We start from the raw sequence: 23,438 nt of genomic DNA, 5'->3' as shown, positions 1-23,438 counted from the left end.
CTGGTGATAACTGGGGATATATACTCTCTCTCCTTCTTGTGATCCCTTTGCCTCTTTCTAGAAATCTGCTTTATTCTCCCCTGTTTTATAACACTTCCTGTGTGCTACTTTACTTTTCCCCTCTATAACTTTGTAGAATCTACAACAGGTCACTGAAAACTTTTTCTACAGGTGATTTGTCATCTCAGCTTCCACTGCTGATGGTCAACGACCTTCTGTGATTCAACAGATTCCAAAAGGAAGAGTCTATCTGGGCTTTCTCCCTCTCCCTCACCTCCAATATCTCCATCTGTCTCCTGTCAACAATACAAGCCTGTGACTCGGCTGCCCTTGGTCTGATCTAAAGGCAGGAGGACAGGATACAATGCTTTCAAAATCTTTCAAAGCCCATCAGTCAAGGATTCTGGGCAGGGCATGTTCATTCAAAAGTTAGGCATACGCAGGGCAGATTATGATTGTATATTGCTAGGTGAACGGCATAAAAATGAAGAGAACTTGATTGAGGATTTACAAGTCTTTTAAGGTAGAATGGCATGCTGCCTTCACATCTGAGTTCTGAGCCTTGCTTTCTGGTCAGTCAACTGTGTGACCTGAGGCAAGTCCCTTAACCTCTCTGAACCACGGTTACTTCTCTTATAAAATGGCAAAGTATCCACCCATGATCTAATCAGATGATAGATATAGATGAAATCATAAACCATATGAGACATAGTTCATGATTGTTAAATACCCTGGAACATCACCCTGTATCTGTTTGTGTTTGCCTTGGCATTTGGCCAAGTAAGACTGCAGGGCTTTGGGGAACTTGTCCAAACTGTAGTAATTCCTAAGACAGAAACAGACGCCACAGAAGAGTCAGGCTGGCAAGGCATCCCTCAGAGGAGAAGCTGGGTGCCTTTAACTCTGCATTGCCTCAGGGTGGCAGATTAAACTCAAGACACTGATTGTCCCCATTTGCAAAAGAGCGGTTTCTCCTGAGTCTTGGTCTTAGGAATAGCTAGAAATTATTACAATTGCAATGTAAATAATACAACAGTTGGGGACAATGAGGAGAGAAAGAAGAAATGCAACATTCATTGAGTCAAATCATGCAAGGGGGCTAAGTATACTGTGCCCAATTAGCGCTTGGATTTTTTTAGAGATTTCTTGACCACAGGTGCTGGTACATTTATGTGCATCAGTGTTCCCTGTAGAGTTGGGTTATGTCTATAAATCTAGACAGAGAGAATAGGAGAAATAGAAAGGCTCATGTCAGCCATCTCATCTAAGCATCTTGAAGTCAAAGCTTCCCCCCAAGAAGGAGCAATTGCTGGTGATTTGACAAGGAGATCACTACCTTTGGTTTTCCCTGGCCACAACTCAACAGTTAATAAACATTTACACAGATCCTACAATATCCCATACACTATTCTATGAACACTCTGTAAAGTTTAACTCATTTACCCTTCATAAAGGTGTAGGCAACAGGACTTGGGTTTCAACTCTGTGCTCCCCTCCAGCCAGGCAGAAAAGACTGAGGTCCAGTCACAGGTCAAAGCCAGAGGATTCCTTAGGGGTCATCTTCCCCAACATTCACAGAGTTTATAGTTTAGGAACCCATGGCATGGAAACTTGGCCACAACCTCACAGCTAATAAGCATCTGACACTTACAAGGAGTGAAAATCCCGGTCTCTTACCTCCAAGCGCAGGTTCATCTCCATTACAACACATTGCCTTTCCCTTAGCAAAATGTCCTTGTGTCTTCCTTCCAGCTGAGTCAGTTCCAGCTGCTGGAACAAGAGATCACAAAACCAGTGGAGAACGACATCTCCAAGTGGAAGCCCTCTCAGAGCCTCCCAGCCACAAACAGCAGCGTGGGCGCGCAGGATAGGCAGCTGCTCTGCTTCTACTATGACCAGTGTGAGACCCATTTCATTTCCCTGCTCAACGCCATAGATGCGCTTTTCAGTTGTGTCAGCTCTGCCCAGCCTCCGCGGATCTTCGTGGCGCACAGTAAGTTCGTCATCCTCAGTGCTCACAAACTGGTGTTCATTGGAGACACGCTGACAAGGCAGGTGGCTGCCCAGGACATCCGTAACAAAGTGATGAACTCCAGCAACCAGCTCTGTGAACAGCTGAAGACTATCGTCATGGCGACCAAGATGGCCGCCCTCCATTACCCCAGCACCACGGCCTTGCAGGAGATGGTTCACCAGGTCACAGACCTGTCTCGAAACGCCCAGCTGTTCAAGCGCTCTCTGTTGGAGATGGCGACCTTCTGAGCAGAGAACGAGGACCAGGGGATGGAAGGAACTAAGGAAAACTGGAAATATGATCTGGTTTTTGTAAATGTTATCTATTTTTGTAGATATTTTATATGAAAATGAAATATTTTAACGTTGTATGGGCTAGACAACTTTCAGAAATTCAGGGAGCCAGAGAGGAAAATCTTGTCTTTTTGTTTTCCCCTGTGTGGTTCTTGGGTGTCTGTATAATTACCTAAGGCAGGAACTGCACATAACCCTGTCCACGTGCCTGTGTACGCCTGTGTATTCATGTTTGTAGATGTTTGATACATTCCATTAAAAAAAAAAAAACATGAATTAAGAAGCACCTTTGTAAGTACCTCCTAATGCTGCATTTTGGGTTTTTTGTTAGAAAACATATACTGGCTGGTTATAATATTGCTGTGTACCTGTCATTGTTCTGAGCACGGTCCTCCCACCCTTGGAAAACACAGTATATTTGCAGGTGTACCTCTCCCAAATAATGAAGCTTGGCATGGCTTATTCTCACTTAAGAACCCCTTCCAAAATTGATCGTCATGAAAATGTTATGGCAAAAAGCTTTCATGGAGAGCAAATCACAGAAAGTAAGGATTTATCCAAGTTCCGACTTATCAGGCGCTGGAGAGAGATTTGTGTGCTGTCTTTAGAGGCCGTGTCCACAGTAGGAGTTGGGTTGCTGCAACACTGAAAGGAAGCCGTGCAAATGGAAAACACTTGTGTCCCTGAGGCTATCTGATCTTCTTTGTGAGTTATTCAGCCATGTGGTATTCCAAAGGATGTTTTTAGAGTTGTAAAAACTGCATTATTTGCAGCATCAATTCAAAATGACACATCAGACTACAAATGTCCACAAAAGGAAGGGAAGGTTCCATCTGTCAGTTCTAAATAAAGGCCCTTCTGATGCTGAATCATTCGCTTAGGTGCTGTGACTCTCACTGCCTGAGAGGAATAGACCAGTCTGTGGGCACTGAACGTTGGAGCTACCGAGCCATACCCTGCTCTCATCACCTGGTCTTGCAGCCTCTTAAAAAGTCATATATTCAGGGTGGGTCTCTGGTGGAGTGGTTAAGACTGCTGCGAATGCTCATAGCCCATCCAGGGATGCCCGAGTTTGAGTTCCAGCTCTTCCTCCAATTCCAGCTTCGTGCTATACACAACCTAAGATGGCTCAAGTAATTGGGTCTCTGCTATCCATGTGGGGGGACCCAGATTGAGTTCCAGTACCTGGCTTTGGCCTGGCCCAGTACCAGCTGTTGGGAGTATTTGGGGAATGAACCAGTGAGTGGAAGATTTCTGTGTTTCTCTCCCTGTCCATCTGTTTCTCTCTCTTTCTCTCTGTCCTTCAAATAAGTAAAAAATAAAATTTTTGAAAAGTAACACATGCAGAAGCCATACAGGGTCCATCTAACCTTTATGACCCTATGTAGCCAGTGACCTTATGCATAAGCCCCACCACCATCTCATAGCTCATCACATCACCCACCCTATAATCTGTTCACTCCTGCTGGCTTTGACACAACGCAGTTGCCACAAACCATCAGATTCATATGGAACAAATGAAATACTTCCCAGCCCATGGGTAAATGGACTCACATGTGACCAAGAGGCATATTACCTATGGTCTTTCAGCCCAGTGCTTATCTAATGGTTTCATTCCAGCCTATTTGGAAAATTTTTTTATTTCCAATATATGCCTTGACTGAATTAAGCTTGCTTGTTCTAAACAACCAAATCATTGGAACAGGAAAGCATTTAAGAAAGAAAAGTACATGATCTCAATGTGATTTTTAAAAAGAAACAGTGGAAATTATCATAGAAGGTGCTTTCCAAAACAACTGCTACTGTAATTCTCAAAGTTCTCTGCTTCCAAGAGTATAAAAAGTTCTATTGTGATATGGCAAGTGAGTGTGTGCAGAAGAAGGGAGTTGTTGAAAATCACACTTGAAGAAGCTAAGAAGTGTGTCCTTGGAGATTTCATTGTATCATGTGTTTCTTAGGCGATGACAGACTTATTCAAAGCAAAGTGGTGACATTTCATATTTTCAAAACCAAAACATTCAACTGTATTACTCTCTTTCCAATCGTGTATATAGAACCTCTTTTGAAATCATTAAATTTTAGATCTCTGTTTTCATAGCCACTGGGTTTTCTTTTCCATATTTTCCTTGTCACAACTAAATGCTGGTTTATTTGGACACTCATCAAAAGTTAAATTAGGATTATTTTATCAGTGCTGTTTATTTTTAGTTTGCCAATTTAAGGAAAATTGGTGTGTGTGTGCGCACATGCACGCATTACTTCAAAATGTACTGTATTTGAAGAAAATTCTGTAATCTATGGATATTACCAAATTCAGATATCTGGAACAAAGCTTCTTTTTCACCATAAAACCAGTACATTGACTGATGAATGGGATGATTTCTCCTTTCCTAACCCATTAAGTTCTAAGTGTTCCATTCTGCAAGTATTTCAATGATATAATATTTATTTCAAAGTTACCATGCTCAATTTAAATTTTCTTAGGGAGCCTATGTATAGGATGAAAGAATGTGATGGGTATGAATGTTACTGTATATATTGTTTTAGATCAAAAGAAATGTCTTTATTCTGGGATAGGCAGACAAATGATTCAAAACAAACCATATTCCCTGAAAATAAGAGATTCATGGCTAGGCAAATTGTCACTTTAAAGCCTGAACCACTCTTTCATTCAGGTATCCCAATGTTCATAGATAAAGTATTTGCATATACCTTGTATCACTTTCCCCTTATATATAAACATTCATTGATTTTTTTATAACAATGTCAACACATTTCAAAAGGGAGAGTGTTAAGTATTTGGAAAAAATGGTGCTAACATAACTGGATCTCTCAATGGGAAAAGAGGATGAATGCTTACTTTACATCCTAACACAAAAATTTATTCAAATGGATAGTAAATCTAAATGCAAGCAACTTCTAGACTAAACACTACAACTTCTATAAGAAAAATCTCATAAATAAATAAAAAGTCCATAAATAGAACCCAAAAACTCATAAAACAAATATGGATAAATTAAACTTCATTAAAATTGAAAACTTCAATGAGACCATTCAGAAAACAAAAATCAAGCCATAGACCAAGAGAAAATATTTGTACAACATACATCAGCCAAAGACTGATATTGGAATTAGGAGACAACTATCTTTCTCTAACTAGGGCAAAAATTATTAGCAGAGCTTCACAAAAAGACATGACTAGATAAAAGTGAATGAAATAAAAACCAAACCAATGGAATCACTAAAATTAAAGACAAGCTATCCTAAATATTGGTAAGAAAGAAGAGGAAATTAAACTCTTCTACACAGCTAGTGAGAATCCCAAATGCTACAAAACTTTGGAAAATAGATGTGCAAAAATCCTAAATCTATACCTACCATATGACTTAGCAATTCCTTTCTTAGGTCGTCACTCAAGAGAAATAAAAGCATCTTTTCATACATAGGCTTATGTAAGTATATTTATTATAGCTCTGTGTGTAATAGTAAAAGCTAGAAACAACTCAAATATTTATATATGTGAATGAATAAACCCCTTTTTTAATAGTTACACAATGAACTAATTCACGGAAATTAAGAAACAAAAAGATTGAAGAGTAAAATCATTGTGATGTGAAAGAGAAACTAGACAAAAAGAGTACATGTGGTATTTTCCATTTATACAAAATTTCAGAAAATGCAAATTAATCTATAGTGACAATAAACACAGCAGTGGTTGCCTGGAGAAAGGGACAGTAGGGGGCATGGATTCCAAAGGAGCCCAGGGAATTATTTTAATGACCACTTTCTTGATCACAGTGATGGTTTCTGAGGTGTATGCATGTCAAAACTCAAATTTTATACTTTAAATATGTACACTTTGTTCCCTATCAATTGCAAATGTTTAAATTTTCTAGACATGCCCACTACAAGTCAGAGATTCTCATACTGGATTTCAAAATGCAAGACTAAACTACATGCTACTTAAAAGACACATTTTAAATGAAAACAGGTAAGTTGAAAGCAAAGGGATAGAAAGAAAGGTATCATGGTCCTAATTTTTTTTAAGCCAGAGCAGCTATATTATTAACAAACTAGAATTCAGACCAAGGCAAAAAGGGGTGTTTCAGGATGAAGAGATCAATTCCTCTCTCACACTGTCCACTCTGCCTGTCAAAAAATTAAAAAAAAAAAAAAAGAAAGAAAGAAAGAAAAAGAGATCAATTCATAAGGAAGACAAAACATCCCTAAATGTGTATGCGCCCAATCACAAAGTCTCAAAATACTGAGGCAGAAATCGATGGAACTGAAAGGAAAAATAGAAAGTCTGTAATAATAAGTGGAAATGTCTTCACCTCTCAATAATTACTAGACAAGTAAAAAAAAAAATCAGTAATCACTGGTCAAGATGAAAGTCTCCTACACTATTGATAGGAATGTAAAACGTACAACCATTTCAGAAACAGTTTAGCAATCCTTGTAACGTTAAACTCATTCTTTCCAAACAACCCAGCAATTCCAATCACATTTACCAGAGAAAAATGAAAAGTCATCCACATATAGTGCTAACTGCTTCATTTCTCATCCTACCAATTTGAAGCAACACAGTGTCATCAGATGAGTGGATAGACTGTAGCATATTCATCCAATAGAATATTATTTATCAATAAAAAGCAGTAAACTAATCATACGTGGACCAACATGAGTGAGTCAATCTCAGAAACCATGCTGAGCAAGAGGCAGGTGAAAAAGAGGACGTGGGTATGCAGCTCTGAAAGCCCCCAATGTCACTTGTAGCAACAGCTCTTGATCAATGAATTCCCTGAGCCTGGACATAGGGGTTGGAGTTATCTGGGAAACGGAAGAAAGGAACTTCCTGGTGTGGTGAGAATGTTTTATAACAGTGCTATCCAACACCCGAACTCAGGGATGCTGGAAATGTCTCACAGTGTGCACTGCCCACCATGGAGCCAGCAGGCACGGGGAGCTGTTGGGCATCTGAAATGCTGACTAGCTCGGCTGAGGAACTGCTTTTTCATTCTAGTTTATCTCAATAGCCACATGTGGTCAGCAGCTACTTTATTGGACAGCAAAGTGTCCATGCCTTGACTGTTATGGTAAATATATGAATGCACACATTTGTCAAAAGTTAAATAGAGATGGGGCCGGTGCCGTGGCTCACTTGGTTAATCCTCCGCCTGCAGCGCTGGCATCCCATATGGGCACCAGGTTCTAGTCCCAGTTGCTCCTCTTCCACTCCAGCTCTCTGCTGTGGCCCGGGAAGGCAGTGGAGGATGGCCCAAGTGCTTGGGCCCTGCACCTGCATGGGAGACCAGGAGGAAGCACCTGGCTCCTGGCTTCAGATTGGCACAGCGCCAGCTGTGGCAGCCATTTGGGGAGTGAACCAATGGAAAAAGGAAGGCCTTTCTCTCTCTCTCTCTCTCTCTCTCTCTCACACACTGTCTATAACTCTACCTGTCAAATAAGAAAAAAATTAGAAAAATATTTCCCAAGTCAATCTTAGTATCGATTCACAGCCACAGTGAAGGGCCCATAAAAAAAAAACTTCAACTGACAAGTTTAGCTTCCTAGGTCTGTTATACACTATTACTGCTTCAGAGTTAGTACTGGGCTAGTTCATGACCCATCATGAAAATAGATGGGGTTGCCTCACCGCCTAGTCAGTAAAAGCCTCTCTGGGCATTAGATGTTTCCCAGAAACCACATCCACAGTCATCTAATTTTTTTTTTTTTTTTTGAGGAATGATGATGAAAGACATATTGTCATTCACACAAAACACAACGCGGATTCATTTGTTCATTGAACAGTTCCTGCCCACCTGGCCAGAGCAGGTGAATCTGCCCCATGCCCCAATAAGGCCGCAGCCGTCCCAGCCAGAGGAGCCCCTCCAGCTCTCCGGCCAGCATCTCTGTGTGCTCAGGGGGACTGTTAAGTGAGACCTGCTCTCTGCCTTTCTTTGTGGCGAAAGTAGACACATCCTTGGAACGATTTGAAGCAGACTGTAGGGCCGACGCTGTGGCTCAATAGGCTAATCCTCCGCCTGCGGGGCCAGCACACCGGGTTCTAGTCCCGGTCGGGGTGCCAGATTCTGTCCCGGTTGCCCCTCTTCCAGGCCAGCTCTCTGCTGTGGCCCGGGAAGGCAGTGGAGGATGGCCCAAGTGCTTGGGCCCTGCGCCCCATGGGAGACCAGGAGAAGCACCTGGCTCCTGGCTTCGGATCAGCGCCGTGCGCCGGCCGCAGCGGCCATTGGAGGGTGAACCAACGGCAAAGGAAGACCTTTGTCTCTGTATCTCTTTCTCACTGTCCACTTTGCCTGTCAAAAAAATAAAATAAAAAATAAAATAAAAAATAAAGCAGATTGTAGACAAATGCCCAACCGAAATCCACAGGCAAAGACTTACAGGTGCAGAGAACAACGTGAAAATTATCTGGGCTGGTGAGAAACCTCCAGGTGCACAAAGGCAGGCTGCAGACTGATGACGGACAGAGGGCTAACAGATGTAAGACGGACAGACGGACAGGCCGGAACCCTGAGAGGCAGTCGGGGGCAGCGGGCAGGGGCTTGCTGGACTGCCCTTTGCAGTGACCGGTGGACCTTCAGAGAGCTGCTTGAACCAGAGTAGGTGTACCAAACACACCTGAGCATCAGCCATCACACCGCGTCCCTTCAACGAAGGGAAGGGAGACAGGGCAGCAGGAGGGGGCACGCTGAGACGAGGGAGGACATCAAGGCGGTGAGGACGGAAGCAAGGAGAAGAGAAGAAGTGGGGGTGCGCAGAGAAAGGAGAGAAGAGAGCCTGGGAGGCAAGGCGTGAGGAGACACTGAGCACAGAGGAGTCGGGAAAGTTTCTGGCCTCCAGCTCTCCGGAGGACAGCTGATGGAATAAAGAAGGAGAGATCAATTCCGTGATTGGCATCCCTAAAACGAACCCTAACCAAGCACTCCCTGCACTGCGCCCTCAGGTGTGTCCCCGGAGTGTTCACACCGCCACCGCCCCACGACGCCGGGTCAGCCACGCAGGCCGCTGCCGAGACCCACAGCTGACTTGGCAGTGGGGAAAGACACCTGCATTCACACGCGAGTGAGAGGCCCTGCACACGGAGAAATACCCAGCAGAAGCCGCCCATAAGCCAGAGAGAAAAGGAAAACCGGAAACGGTACCTGAGATTGGCGAGGTCCGCCCACGCGCCTGGGCAGAGGAGCACCCAGGAGCGCGGGGCGTCTACACGCGAGTGCGGGCCACAAAGCGGAGGCAGCGCCTCCACGCGAGGTCTGTGGCAGAAACGGCGCTCCCCCAATATGCACTCAAACCAATGTCCATATGGGAGGCCAGCACTGCAGGTGGAGGCTTAACCCATTGTGCCACAACGCCAGCCCTGAGTTAAAAATTTCTAACGCTTTTTTTGCTTTTATTGGACTTATAATCTGGCAAGTGAAAAAAAATATTGATTGAAAAAAATTTAAAAAAAGGAAATTTGCAATTCTCTGGAATGCTATGAAATAAGAGGCATGACACGGTAAGAAAGGTCTTCCCGGGGCCAGCACTGTGGTGTAGCGGGTAAACACCCATATAGGTGCTGGTTCAAGACCCAACTGCTCCACTTCCTATCCTGCTCCATGCTATGGCCTGGGAAAGCAGTAGAAGATGGCCCAAGTCCTTGGGTCCCTGCACCCGCGTGGGAGACCCGGAAGAGACTCCTGGATCCTGGCTTTGGATTGGTGCAGCTCCAGCCGTTGCGGCCAATTGGAGAGTGAACCATCAGATGGAAGGTCTCTCTCTCTCTCTCCTCTCCTCTCTCTCTCTCTTCTCTCTCCTCCCTCTCCTCTCTCTCTCCTCTCTCTGTGTAACTCTGACTTTCGAATAAATAAATAAATCTCTCAAAAAAAAAAAAAAGAAGAAGAAGAAGAAGAAGAAAGAAAGAAAGACAGAAAGGTCTTCCCCTCTGCTGATTCATCCCTCAGTGGCTGCAATGGCCGGAGCTGCGCTGATCCGAAGCCAGGAGCCAGGAGCTTCTTCCAGGTCTCCCACGTGGGTGCAGGGGCCCAAAGACTTGGGCCATCCTCCACTGCTTTCCCAAGTGCAGTAGCAGGGGGCTAGATCAGAATTGGAGCAGCCAGGACTCTAAGCCACACCCATAGGGGATGTTGGTACTGCAGGCCAGGGCTTTAACCCAGTGCACCACAGCACCAGTCCCACAACCTAGGAAATTTAAGCAGAGGTTTGGAGTGATTGTGTTTTTATTCTGAACCTAGCACTCTGGTTGCAGCTGAAGGATGAGGAGAAGGGGTTTGTGGAGCCTGGAAGCTCAGTTGGGAGGCCACCAAATCAGCTCTGGAGGAGGTGAAGGTGGCCTGGAATAGCATGGAGGGTGGAGGTGGAGGGAAGTCAGATACCTGGCAGTGGTGTTGAGTGGCACACGGTGTGGTGGGAGGGGGTGACCGCAACAGCTGGCCCACAGCTTCTGGCCTGGGTGCCACGACAGATGCACATCCGTGTGTGAGCTGCACACCAAAGGAAACTGGGTCCTCATGGAGGCAGTCTGTGGGACAGTGTACACCTCTGGCTCCTGCTCCCTGGTACCAGGCCAAGGTTGAAGCAAAGACCCAGGGAAGGGCAACACTGGGCGAGAAGCCCGACAGGTACCAGGAGAAGGCCGAGTTAAGCACACAGGGCTTAGGTCCTCCTAGGTGGTGGCTGTGCAACCCACTCGCTTGCCTTGGGGTGGGTGAGGAGAGATGGGGGGAGGGGAGGGGAGGGTGTTCTCACAAGGTGGGCCCCGAAGGCAGGAGACAAGCATATAAAAAGGGCAACTGAAAAACCTGCTGTGCAGCCTGGGGCGGGGAGAGAAAACCGCCCTTGTCTCTCACAATGGGATTTGAGTCATCTCCAGACAACCACCGTTAGGAAAACAGAGTGAACAGAAGGGGCATCCTATGTTGTCTCTTAGCAGACGGTTCTCCAGGGAGCCAGGAGTCAGCAAGGAGCGATGGGAAATGAGAACCCACCCCTCGTTCTCCCTGCCCCGCCGCCGGCCAGGCAGGACTCTCCCAGCCCTCCCCAGCCCCAGAATTTTATGAGCCCCCTTTCTGACCTGTGCAGCTTAACAGGGGGTTGTTAGCACCGTCTGGGGCCTAAATCCCCATTAAAGAAGTTCAAGTCTCGGAGAAGAGTGGCTGTGAAGAGGACATCCGTGGCCCTGACAAACGGCCTGCTTCAGAGCCTTGGCCAACATGGAAAGCCCAGGACAAAGCGCTGATGCGGGCGTATGATTAGGAGGATGTAAAAATGTAATTGGACCACTTAGGTCAGGTCGCCCTTGCTCTCTGGCAGGCATGTCTACCCTCGTCCAGACATCCAATCAACACTGGAAAGGGCCCCAGACTTAACAAAAGACGGCTTTGGTGCAGTGTCGAGTCTCTCGATCCTGTTTGCCAGAGGAAAATCATCGAGCGAGGAAACAAAAGACCTGCAAGGAGCTTCAAGAGGGGGACTTGTAGGAACCTGTCCTGGAGAGGGAGGCTTTCCCAAGAAAAGTCTGTGTCCCCTGTAGCTTGCAAAGCACTTGTGTATGTTTGCACACCCCAGGTGGCTGCCCTGTGTGAAAGCCCCCCCCCCCAGAGTCTTTTATTCACTGCCAGTGCAACTGACTAGCACCTGCCCAGCTGACAAGGTATTTGGGCTCCGCCAAGGAGGTTTTGAAACTTTTGTCTTCATACCCAGGACATTGCTGATGAAAAGCCAGGGTCACCAGGAGCCCTCAGGCGGCCGCCTCACACAGCGCCCCCTGATGGTCTGAGGAGGAAAAGAAAGGTTAAGGAAGACTTGAACTTTTTTTTTTTTTTCAAGATTGATTCATTTATTTGAGAGACAGTTACAGAAAGAGGGAGAGACAGAGAGAGGTCTTCCATCCACTGGTTCACTCCCCAATTGGCTGCAACAGCTGGAGCTGGACCGATTGGAAGCCAGGAGCCGAGAGCTGCTTCCTGGTCTCCCACACAGGTGCAGGGGCCCAAGCATTTGGGCCATCTTCCACTGCTTTCCCAGGCATATTAGCAGGGACCTGGATCAGAAGTGGAGCAGCCAGGACTCAAACCGGCACCCATATGGGATGCTGGTACTGCAGATGGAGGTTTAACCTACTACGCCACAGTGCCAGCCCTGACCGTTATATTTTTATAACTGATCCCACCACCTACCTGCCTGAGAGACGTGAAAGCAGACTTGGCTCAACGTTGTGAAAAAAAGCTTTTAAAATAACTCTTAAGTACTCAGAAAACATTGGGCAATACTGTTGCCTCCTGCTGCACATCTGTCTATTCTGTTGCATGAGTATTTCAGATCTAGGGCATCTTGGACCATGCGTCCATCTTTTATGTCTCTTGGCCTAGCTCACACAAGGAGTTCACTTCGTGTTTGTTGACTGACTAATTGATCGAATGAATGCATCCACCCTGTGACCACTCTACACCATTCCCACATTGGAGGAGCCCTTTAAACCAAAATGACTTTGTATGATCTTTAAATATAACAAATAAGGGGTAGGGATTTAACACAGTGGTTAAGACACCCATGTCCCACATTGGAGTTCAGTTTCTGGCTCAGGCTCCTAGCTCCAGCTTCCTGCTTGTGCAGATCTGGGAAGTAGCAGTGTTGGCTCAAATAATTGAGTGTCTGCCACCCATTTGAGAGACCTGGATTGCATTTCTAACTCCTGCCTTTAACCCCAGCCTAGCCCTGGTGGTTGCAAGCATTCTGGGAGTGAACCAGCTGATGAAAGTTCTCTCTCTCTCTCTCTCTCTCTCTCCTCTTCAAATAAATAGATAATATTTTAAAAGATAACAAAAATGAAAAGCTCTCCAAAGGGCAATATTTTCAATGTCCTCAGGTTGCCTTTGCACTGACTCCCTTGATAGAGATGGTTTTACATGACTTACGTTAGTGCCTTCTGTTGCTGGTGGATACCTGTGGGATTTCTCCACTGCAGGTTTCCAAGGATGGACTTCACATTTCATGGCTCCCAGGAGGCCCAGTCCCAATGGCCTTTATTGTCTCTGTCTCTGGAATTAGACTCCATGGCTTTGGAGAGCCGTGATGTTGATCACCCCCCTGTAGTCTCACAATCGGACCCGACTGTTGTGTCTTCTCCATCCTGATACACAGAGCTTCGGCTTGCTCTGCAGGTTTTACAGACCTGTCAGCCACGGGGCCACGAAATAAAACAACAATTGCAGGAACTGGCGTGGTGGCTCGGGGGTCGAGCTGCCACTTACAATGCTGGCATCCCATGTCAGATCCATTTTCTAACCAGCTTCCTGCTAACGCGCCTGGGAAAGCAGGAGAGAATGGCCCAAGTACTTGGGCCCCTGCCACCAATGTGGGTGACCAGGATGGAGTTCCTGGCGAAGCCCTGGCTGTTACCATTTGGGGAGTGAACCAGCAGATGAAGAAGTTTCTTCCTCTCTCTCTCTCTCTCTCTCTCTCTCTCTCTGTATGTTTGTGTGTGTGTGTGTGTGTGTGTGATTGTCACTCTGCCCTCCACCAGCACACAGACATGGCTCCCTAGCACTGCTGCTACCACATGGCAGGGAAACACATGCCAGTTTTGGGCTTAGGAGATGTGTATTGGTTGCAGGCAGAAATAGTAATTGCATGGTGGGGAAATCAACCAAGTCCTTGGCAAAGTGGGGTGATCGAAATCAATGCCACCGATGATAGCAGTGAAACCCCGAGAGGATCACACTTCCATAGTGGTTCATTTCCCCAGCTAATCACGAGGAGACATCAAACACAAAATAAAGACTGTCTACTTGTCAACAGCAGGCAGCGCCTCACTGTGTGCAGGTGTTGTTCTGATGAGAGATCAAGGCGGGCTGTGGGAGTGTTTGTGTGTGAGGTCGGTCAGAAAGGATAGATCCCTGCCGCTGGGCTGGGTCCCCTCCAGAGGAAATAGGGGGAGACATGACCGGGTCATCTGTCAATGTGGAATACAGATGATAACTCAAATAAATTAGATCAGTGTTGGATGTGCTCAGGTTAATGCACAGTCCATGGGTCTGCCAGAGATTCCTGCTCTTAGCAAACTCACGCTGAAGGATTCTATGGTAAAAGGACACAAGATAGGCATGTGTGTTTCAGGAAAGCAATTTTCATAGACATGTCAGCAGTAAAAGAATCTCAATAAAGGGCATTTCTCTTACAACTTCCCTGAAAAGTTGGAAATATTTCTAAATGAAAAGTCAAAACAATAGCACTTCAATCTTACCTAGAATAGAATACCCAGTAATAGAATTGGGTATAAAGTTCATCTCTTCTTCCTAGCTCTGTGATCTTGAGCTACTTAAATCTCTGTGAGCCTTGATTTCCTCATCTTGATAATGGGTATAATAGGCTTGACGGAAGACTTAAAATTGCAGATTAATACTTACAAAGCAGTTAGAACAGGGTCTTAAAAAAGTCACACAAAGTTGTTTTTGTTTTCTTTTGCATTGTAAGTGGACAATTTATAATTGTTTAGGTTTATAAGACACATGGTGATGTATGATTTATAAATATAACATGGGATAACTAAATAATTAAATACCCATCATCTGAAATAATTAACATCTCATAAGACAAGAACATTTGAAATTCACTATTAAAAATTTTGAAATAAACACTATTCTGTTATTAACTATATTCCCCATAAAGGACTAAAACAAAATAAAGAACTGATGCTTGTAGCTGGGATGTTGTCTTCTTTAACCATCATCTCCCATTTCCTCTCATCCCCTATGCAAATGTCTTGATAAATATGTTGGTACAATTCTGAAACTTAAAATGAACACACATTTTCCAAATATAAAAATTCTGTCTTGAGATCCACTGATCTAATGTAAGCCAGTGTTTTCAGAGATTTAGCATGAACTGTCATGCTAGCATGTCACCTGCCAGGTGACCAATCAGAATCAAATAATTGTCAGGTGACCAATCCGAATCAAATAATTGTCAGGTGACCAATCAGAATCAAGTATGATTCATCCAGCATGGCTGGAAACAGGGGAGACCATAAGCTATTCTGTAAGCTTGACTCTCATGAAAGTGATGAGATACATCAAACAGTAGATACTGAGCTAAAAGAAGCACAGATAAAAACAACTATTCAGTACTCTTCTGATCACAGCTTTGGTAATATCTTGAGCTTGAGGAAATAAAGCAGGTAGACATGACTATCCTTATGGTTCATCCTAGTTACAGGGTGCACAGTGATCAGAAAAAGCAGACACAGTCTTCTTCCTGCCATGGCTGGCTCAAGTTTCATGGAACAATGTCTTCTTATCTCCAACACCCAATAAAGGAAAGGTAAGAACTTCCTATCCTTGGAATAGGTAGTGTTCTAAATCATTTTTCATGGAACAGAACAGAGTTATGGCAACAAAGAGTCTTTCCGGTGATTCTCCCCAAGTCTGTTGCCAGGAAACCCTCCCGGGCCTGAGCAGCACCGTCTCCATCCATCCCAGGATGGGATGCCTGGCGGGTGCCTCAGGTTCCAGGAAGATGATTACCTGCAGCATCCAGCGAATGCAGGTCAGGCTGACTGCACTGGGGGGCAGTGGAGGGGGATGAAGAGTGTTCACAGGGGTTTCCCCAAAGATCTACAGAGTTGTCCCACCGGCCCTACCCATCTTTGTGCCAGTCGCACCAGTCCCCAGCCAGCTGTGCCCCTGGAACACACTGCCATGGTCCCCAGAGCTCATGGAGTCGCTCTGCTCTCAGACCTGATACTGTAGCCCGACCCTGCAGCAGCTTCACAGCGCCATCAATGGCAGGGACGGACTTTTTATTATTAATTTTAAGTTTACAAAATAAAAAGTATAAGATAGTACTACAATGAGTTCCCATATCCCCTCACCCCATTTGTCCTATTAACATCTCTTATTAGTATAGCTGTCCCAATTCATGAACTACAACCAGTTTCCTTTTTTTTAATTAAAATTCCTTTTAGCCCTCCCAACACTCCCAGCCTGTAGTAATTGACATTCTGTGTTCAGACTGAGGTGTTTTGTTTTGTTTTGTTTTTTAATTTTAGGAGAACATGCAGTGTTTGTTTTTTTTTGTGTTTTTTTTTTTTTTTTGGTCTTGTTTATTACACTCAACATAATGTCCTCCGGTTTCAACCATTTTGCTGCAAATGATAGGAAGGATTTCACTCTTTTTTATAGTTGAATAATATTCCATTGTGTATGTGTACACACACACACACACACATACATCTCACATTTTCTTTATCCATTCACCGGATGATGAACACCTTGGTTGATTCCGTATCTTGACCACTGTGACCAGTACTGCTGTAAAGCTATAAGCATGGTGGAGCAGGTATCTCTTTGATACAATGAGATCATGTCTTTGGACTATATACCCAGTAGTAGGATTGCTGGATCCTATGGCTGTCCTATTTCTAGTTTTTATAAAATCTGCATACTGTTTTTCACAGTGACTACACTAATTTACATTCCCACCAACAGTATATAAGAGTTCCCCTTTCTCTACATTCTCACTGTCTTGAGGATAATAGCCACTATATTATTACTTTAAACAAGAAGTGTGCTTAAATAACAAGACATTGGACTTGAAAGGGAAGTTAGCCAGGATACATTTGTTTTAGAGAAATTTATCACACCTTAAAAATATTCTCCTACCTGTAACAACTAATATACAAAAAAAAATCATAAAATTGTCTTTGGTTTTAGAATGATAAAGAAACATACTGAAATTTTCTAGTCAAAGCATGTAGATATTGTATGATGCTTCTTACCATTGTTTGCGAAACAATGGAAGTCAAGTAATTTGATGCCCTATGAAAATAAAACACCACTAACGGGTGCTTTTACAGAAAGCTTTTTCTCCACCCATTTCCTTTTGTGGTCATTCAGCTGTATCACTGGATCTTTAGTTAACGATCATAGTACAATAGATCTGGTCACATGTTCTTCATGTACAACGGGGCGGGGGGTGGTGGAATGAGAGAATAAAGAACACCATGTGTACAAGTCAGGATGTGGTAGAGCCCAGTGCTAGTTTTCTGAGTAGGTTTTCTTGGGTTTCTGGCAGCAAAGTTGTGCATCTATTCTCATTCTGTCCAGCCAGCAGATGCATCTGTTCATGGACCATCTGCCCATCGAGTGGGAATTTGATCTGTCTCCGTAAGTTTGGATTCACTTACAAATGTTCTAGGTCTCCAAATCATCGACAGAGCAATTCTGCTCCAATTCCTTCAAATTATGTGATCGCTCCTCTTCATTTGACCCACCCTTGCTTGTTTTCTGCCCCGAGCTTTATTGAGGTATAACTGACAAATCTAAATTATAAGTGTTGGAAGTGGGCAATGTGATGTTTTGATACATATATGCCTTGTGAAATGATTGTCATAATCCAAATAATTGATACATATATCGCCTCCCATAGTTAAATGATTTGTGTATGTGTGGTAAGAATGCTTAAGATATACTGTTTTTTTTTTTAAGATCTATTTTATTTATTTGAAAGATGGAGTTACAGAGAGAGGTAGAGACAGAGAGAGAGGTCTTCCATCTGCTGGTTCATTCCCCAGATGGCCACAATGGCCGGAGCTGCACTGATCTGAAGCCAGGAGCCAGGAGTCTCTTCTGGGTCTCCCACGTGGGTGCAGGAGCCCAAGCACTTGGGCCATCTTCTTTTGCTTTCCCAGGCCACAGCAGAGAGCTGGACAGGAAGTAGAGCAGCCAGCTCTCGAACTGGCACCCATGGGGATGCCGGCACCTCATGCCAGGGCTTTAACACGGTGTGCCACAGTGCCGGCCACAAGATATACTGTCTTAAGGACTGGTGCTGTGGTGCATTAGATTAATCCTCCACCTGCACCACTGCCATCCCATATGGGCGCTGGTTCAAGTCCCAGCTGCTCCTTTTCCAATTCATCACTCTGCTATGGCCTGGGAAATCAGTAGAAGATGGCCCAAGTCCTTGCCCCTGCACTAACACGGGAGACCCGGAAGAAGCTCCTGGCTCCTGGCTTCAGATCATCACAGCTCTAGCTGTTGCAGCCATCTGGGGAGTGAACCAGTGGATAGAAGACCTTTCTCTCTCTCCTTTTCACCGTCTGTAACTCTACCTCTCAAATAAGTAAGTAAAATCTTAAAAAAGATACACTGTCTTAGTTCACTTCAAATATGTGACAATATTGTTAACTATTGTCCTCCAGCTGTACAGTAGGTCTCCAGAACTTACTCTCCCTGCAGAATTGGCCCTTTGTATCTTTCAGGCAACATCTCCCCATTTCCTCCACCCCCCAAGCCCCTGGGAGCCAGCTTTCTTCTCTCTTCCTGCCTTGAGTTCGGCATCAGTCAGTGAGGGCTGGAGACTCCGTGGCTGCCGCATCACCAAAGAGATGCCCTGTCTGTGCTCAGCAAGTCCGGGAGGGGCTGGAGAGGGTGGCGGTGGTGGAGACAGAAGAGGGCTGTGACACATCCGAGGAAATATTCTGCCCTACACAGATGTCGCCTGTGAGGAGCCTCTGTGAAATTTCTCTCTGGTCTCAACCCAGAAAAGCTAAGCTCTCCTCAACAGGCATTTTGGTTGTTGGTGCAGGAACCAAGCCCATTTCCTGTTTCTCCATGAGAGATCTTCCCAGTTCCATCAACCTAACCCAAGCTACAGTCCTCTCTCTCCTGGGCAGGAGTCAGTGCCCCCTGCTGGCTTCATTGTTTCCACACTTGCCCGCATGCAATGAGATAACCTCATAGCAACAGAACCATCTTGTAGAAACAACAATCAGTCTGCTGCTTGCCTGCTCAGTGCCCACCACTCCTTCTCTTTTCCTTTGGAATTGAACTTGGACTTGACAAGCCTTTCATGGTCATGCTGACCCCTGACCTCGGCTCAGACCTCGCACACTCTGGCCTCCCACTTTCCAACCATACAGCATCTCCTGGATGTTTCTCAGACAAGCCAGTCGTTCCTCTCAACTTGTGCACCTGCTGTCCCCCTACCCAGATGCTCCATTTTGCCTCCCAAGCTCTGCCGCTTTAACTTCCTGATCCGGTCCCCTACCAGCCACGTTCTAGCACATTCACCTCTCCTCAGAGACTGCTTGTTTTTTGCCACCCTCCCCCCATTTCTACTTCTCCACCTAAGATGGATCCCATGTGAGAAGAAACGCTGCCGGTCTTATCTACTGCTCTGTTCTCACAGTCAAAAACAGTGCCTGGGATAGGATAAGTCAAACTAAGCATCTGTATTGCTTATAGTATGTCTTTGTTAATTAAAAAAATTTTAGTTGTAGTAAAAGACATAACATTAATTTGTTATGTTAACCATTTTTTTAAGTGTTAAGTTCTGTACTGTTAAGTATATTCACATTACACAACACATCTCTCAAATTTTTTCATCTTGCAAAACTGAAATTCAGTTCCCATTTAACAAGTCCCCCATTCTCACAGGCCCCGAACTCTAGCAACCCCCACCTTACTCGAGTTCTGCCCGGGACATGGAGGTGCTGGTGCACAGCTCTCCTGCCACAGTGAGTTCCCGCAGGAGCCCGGTGCAGACTACTTTAGAAAATTCCAGGTAGGAAATTTGCAGGTGGTGAAATAGTAACAGGTTAACAGCCTGGGAGTTCACTTTATTACAAAGTAGCAATTCTCACCCATGATAGTGAATCTTAACTTCCCACCATAAGGTACAAAGATGGAACTGAACTTGAATTGATAAGGATAATGACAAAATGATATGAAAGAAAATGATATGAAGACTTCCAGTTCTCCCCTCCAGTCGTTGAGGGGAGCAAAGGGAGGCGAGGGAGCCAGTCCAGGCCATGCTCCGGATCCCCTGGTTGGCCACCTCAAAGTTCCCGAAGATCCACCTCTGCTTCCCACAGCCTGACAGGAAGGAAACAAGGAGGGAAATACAGGAAGCTAAGTCAACTCCACTGCTTTTGAAGCCATTTGGAAAGAGCATCAGCTGATACAGTGGGGAGCCAGAGCACGTGGAGAGGGATGACCTGCCCTGGAACAATGGCGGCAGAATTCCACTGACCACCTACAGAGTGCAGCCTTTGTCCAAAAAGAGAAGAGATCAAATTTAAAAAAAAAAAAAAAATGGGTTGATAAGGAAGAAAAACTTGTTACAAAGACCTGCGTAGTTGAGAACCTTTGAAGTAGCCACCCAGGCAGAGGGCGGGCAGTCCCGAGGAGTCCCTGGTGTGGACCTCACTGATGCTGCTTCTGCCCATCCTCTCCTCCTCCTGTGCTGTCCATGTGTCCACAACATGACCCCAGCTTCTGAATCTCCCTCCCTTCCCGGCTTTGGAGGATTGATGGGAAACCTGGGTGTTTGGGATCCACCTCCTCTGGTTTTTTGTTCAAGCTCTCTTTTACCAACTGCCGATCGGGAAGGTGGAAGAAACACCTGTTAGTAATGGAAGACGAAGCATCGAGCAAATGGATTTTATGCTTTTACCCTGACATCTGCAGCTGTTGGAGCGTCTCTCTTCTGGGGAAGAGCGTTTCATTACATTTCAATCATTTTCTTCAATTTGCACTCTCAGCCACTGTTTTTTCCCTGTGCTCCTGAGTGTTCATTTGCACACAGGCTGTTTGACGGCACCCGGGGAAGAACCGTCACCTGCTAGCACAGGAAACGCTGTCTATGATTTCTTCTTTGGTCGTGAATTAAATCCTCGAATTGCTACTTATCACAAATACTTTCGTGAATTGTGGCCTGGGTTGATTATATGGGTGCTTATTAACTTGGTGCTGCTTTTAACTGACATGAAATTAAATAACCATGCTGCTCCGGCCTTGGCAATGGTTTTGGTGAACAGTTTCCAGCTCTTACATGTGGTGGACACTCTGGAACGAGGAAGCAGCACTGACAACCATGGATATCATATGTGATGGATTCGGATTCATGCTGGCTTTTGGAGATTTGGCGTGGGATAAAATTATCTACAGTTTCCAACCTTTTACCTAGTCGGTCATCCCAGCGAAGTGTCTTGGCCAGTGGCTTCTTGAATGATTGTTCTGAAACTTTCTGGGTATATAATCTTCCTATGCGCACATCGTCAGAAATATGCATTCTGGAAAAACCCTGCTGATCCCAGGCTGCTACTTTTAAAAACCATTCATACTTGAATGGGAAAAAGCTTTCTAGTCTCTGGATGGTGGGGCGTTCTTTGCCACCCCAATTCTGTGGATGATCTCATCATGTCCCCGATGTGGTCCTTCCCTTTGGGCTTCCGCCTTATGTCACCGTAATCTCCTTCGCCATACTGCTTGTCCACAGAGAAGCCTCCAAGGAACACTACTGTAAGAGGGACAGCTTGGCTTGGGAGGAGTACTGTCAGCAGGTGCCCTACCATATATTTCCATACATTTACTAATTCTGTTTTGACATATTTTTTAAATACTCATTGGGGCCAGCACTGTGGCATAATGGGTAAGGCCACTGCCTGCAGTGCCGGCATCCCATAGGGATGCCGGTTCAAGTCCTGGCTGCTCCACTTCCAATCCAGCTCTCTGCTATAGCCTGGAAAAGCAGTGGAGGATGGTCCAAGTGCTTGGGCCCCTGCATCCACGTGGGAGACCCGGAAAAGGCTCCTGGCTCCTGGCTTCAGATCAGCACAGCTCTGGCCATTGCAGCCAACTGAGGAGTGAACCAGAAGATGGAAGATTCTCTGTCTTTCTCTGTCTCTGTCTCTGTCTCTCTCTCTCTCTCTCTCTGCCTCTCCTCTCTCTGTGTAACTCTAACTTTCAAGCAAATAAATGAAGCCTTTAAAAAAAGAAATACTCATGTAATTCTGGCCTCCATTTACAAAAACAAGAAAAAAATTCCAAAATGAATTTTCTTTTGTTGCACTGATGGGACTTGTAAAGTTTTTTGTTTTTGAAACAAGACTCTAGAGCCAAGTAGTAGGTCTTTTAATATAGGTGTTTATTTTATAATAACAATTTTATTTTATAAATAATAAAGTACAATAATAATAATTGTTATTTTATAATAACAATTAACATAAGGAAAATAAAAATAAAGATAGTAGGATTAGCATTTTAGTGGAAACTTTTCAATCATCAAAAAATCTGAAAATAGAAAAGAGTCTTATTATAAATGCACTTGAAAAGAATATTATCAACGTTTATGGTTTTTTTGTATACTTTAAAATTTTAAATTTTTCTTTTGCCAGTTCTTTTTAATGAAAAACACTGTTAAATTTAAACTATATTGACATTTTATTGCAGAAAGAGAATAGAATTTTCATTCGTTTATTAATTATGTGATTTAAAATTAACAGCTAGTCCTATGTTAAATCTTGTATGTGAAGTGATGAAAGATATTAGCAAACACTGTTTAAAGGAAACCATTAATACCAGTTGGTTCAACTTCAACTTCTAAAACTATGTTTGAAAAAGTAAATATAGCTTACTTTTATGTAATACATATGCTGAATTTTTTCTGTACAGTATTTTGAATGTGAGATAATTGTCAGGATTAAATATCTTTTTAACAAATATATTTTCTGTATTTAAATGAAGTTTTATAGAGTAACATGTGAATTAAAAAATTTGAAGAAATTAAAACTCACTTAACGTTGTATAGAAGATGCTTTTTTTTTTTCTTTTTTAAGGGAAAGGGTTTATTGGGGAAAATCCAGCAGGCAGAAGGGAAGGGGCGAGGAAGGAAAAAGAGAGAAGGAGAGTGTAAGAGAGAGAGAGAGAGACGGAGGAGGGGAGGACAGGGGAGCCAAGAGAGACAACGAGAGAGAGAGAGAGAGAAAGAGAGAGAGAGAGAGAGCCATGTGTTCAGGAACAGGGAAGCAGGAGCAGCGAATTCCATTGGGATGAGGGTGGAGCCTGACACTGATGGCTAGGCCATGTGGCCACCTGGCCTCCAGCAATGGCGGTGGGGGCCAAGACCTCGGATGTAGATCAGGGTGTAGATCGCACCATAGAAGTTGCTTTTAAAACATAGGATGGGTATTTTTCTCAATCCAAAGTTTGAGAATTTGGCTTTGCTACCTCAATTGCAACTGTTTATTTGCCTTTATAAACTGTTACAAATAGAAAAAATAAAATACATACTTTTGAAATAACATTTTTACATACACTGATGTTTGG

The 23,438-nt window shown here is 44.4% G+C and overlaps 1 protein-coding gene and 1 pseudogene across 1 annotated transcript in view; both read left to right on the top strand.

Moving 5' to 3' along the window:
* NEDD9 (neural precursor cell expressed, developmentally down-regulated 9) overlaps nt 1-4,470 on the top strand; it is a 55,548-nt gene extending 51,078 nt beyond the window's left edge. The window contains exon 7 of the mRNA XM_062184596.1: nt 1,753-4,470. Within this exon, the coding sequence (XP_062040580.1) occupies nt 1,753-2,262 (510 nt within the window). The 3' untranslated portion in view covers nt 2,263-4,470. The remainder of the gene's footprint in view (nt 1-1,752) is intronic.
* LOC133756407 (delta(14)-sterol reductase LBR-like) lies at nt 2,762-21,706 on the top strand (annotated as a pseudogene).
* The last annotated feature ends 1,732 nt before the right edge of the window (nt 21,707-23,438 follow it).

The sequence above is a fragment of the Lepus europaeus genome, chromosome 3, assembly GCF_033115175.1.
Source record: "Lepus europaeus isolate LE1 chromosome 3, mLepTim1.pri, whole genome shotgun sequence".
NCBI classification, from domain to species: domain Eukaryota; kingdom Metazoa; phylum Chordata; class Mammalia; order Lagomorpha; family Leporidae; genus Lepus; species Lepus europaeus.
This window is presented reverse-complemented; position numbering and strand designations above follow the sequence as displayed.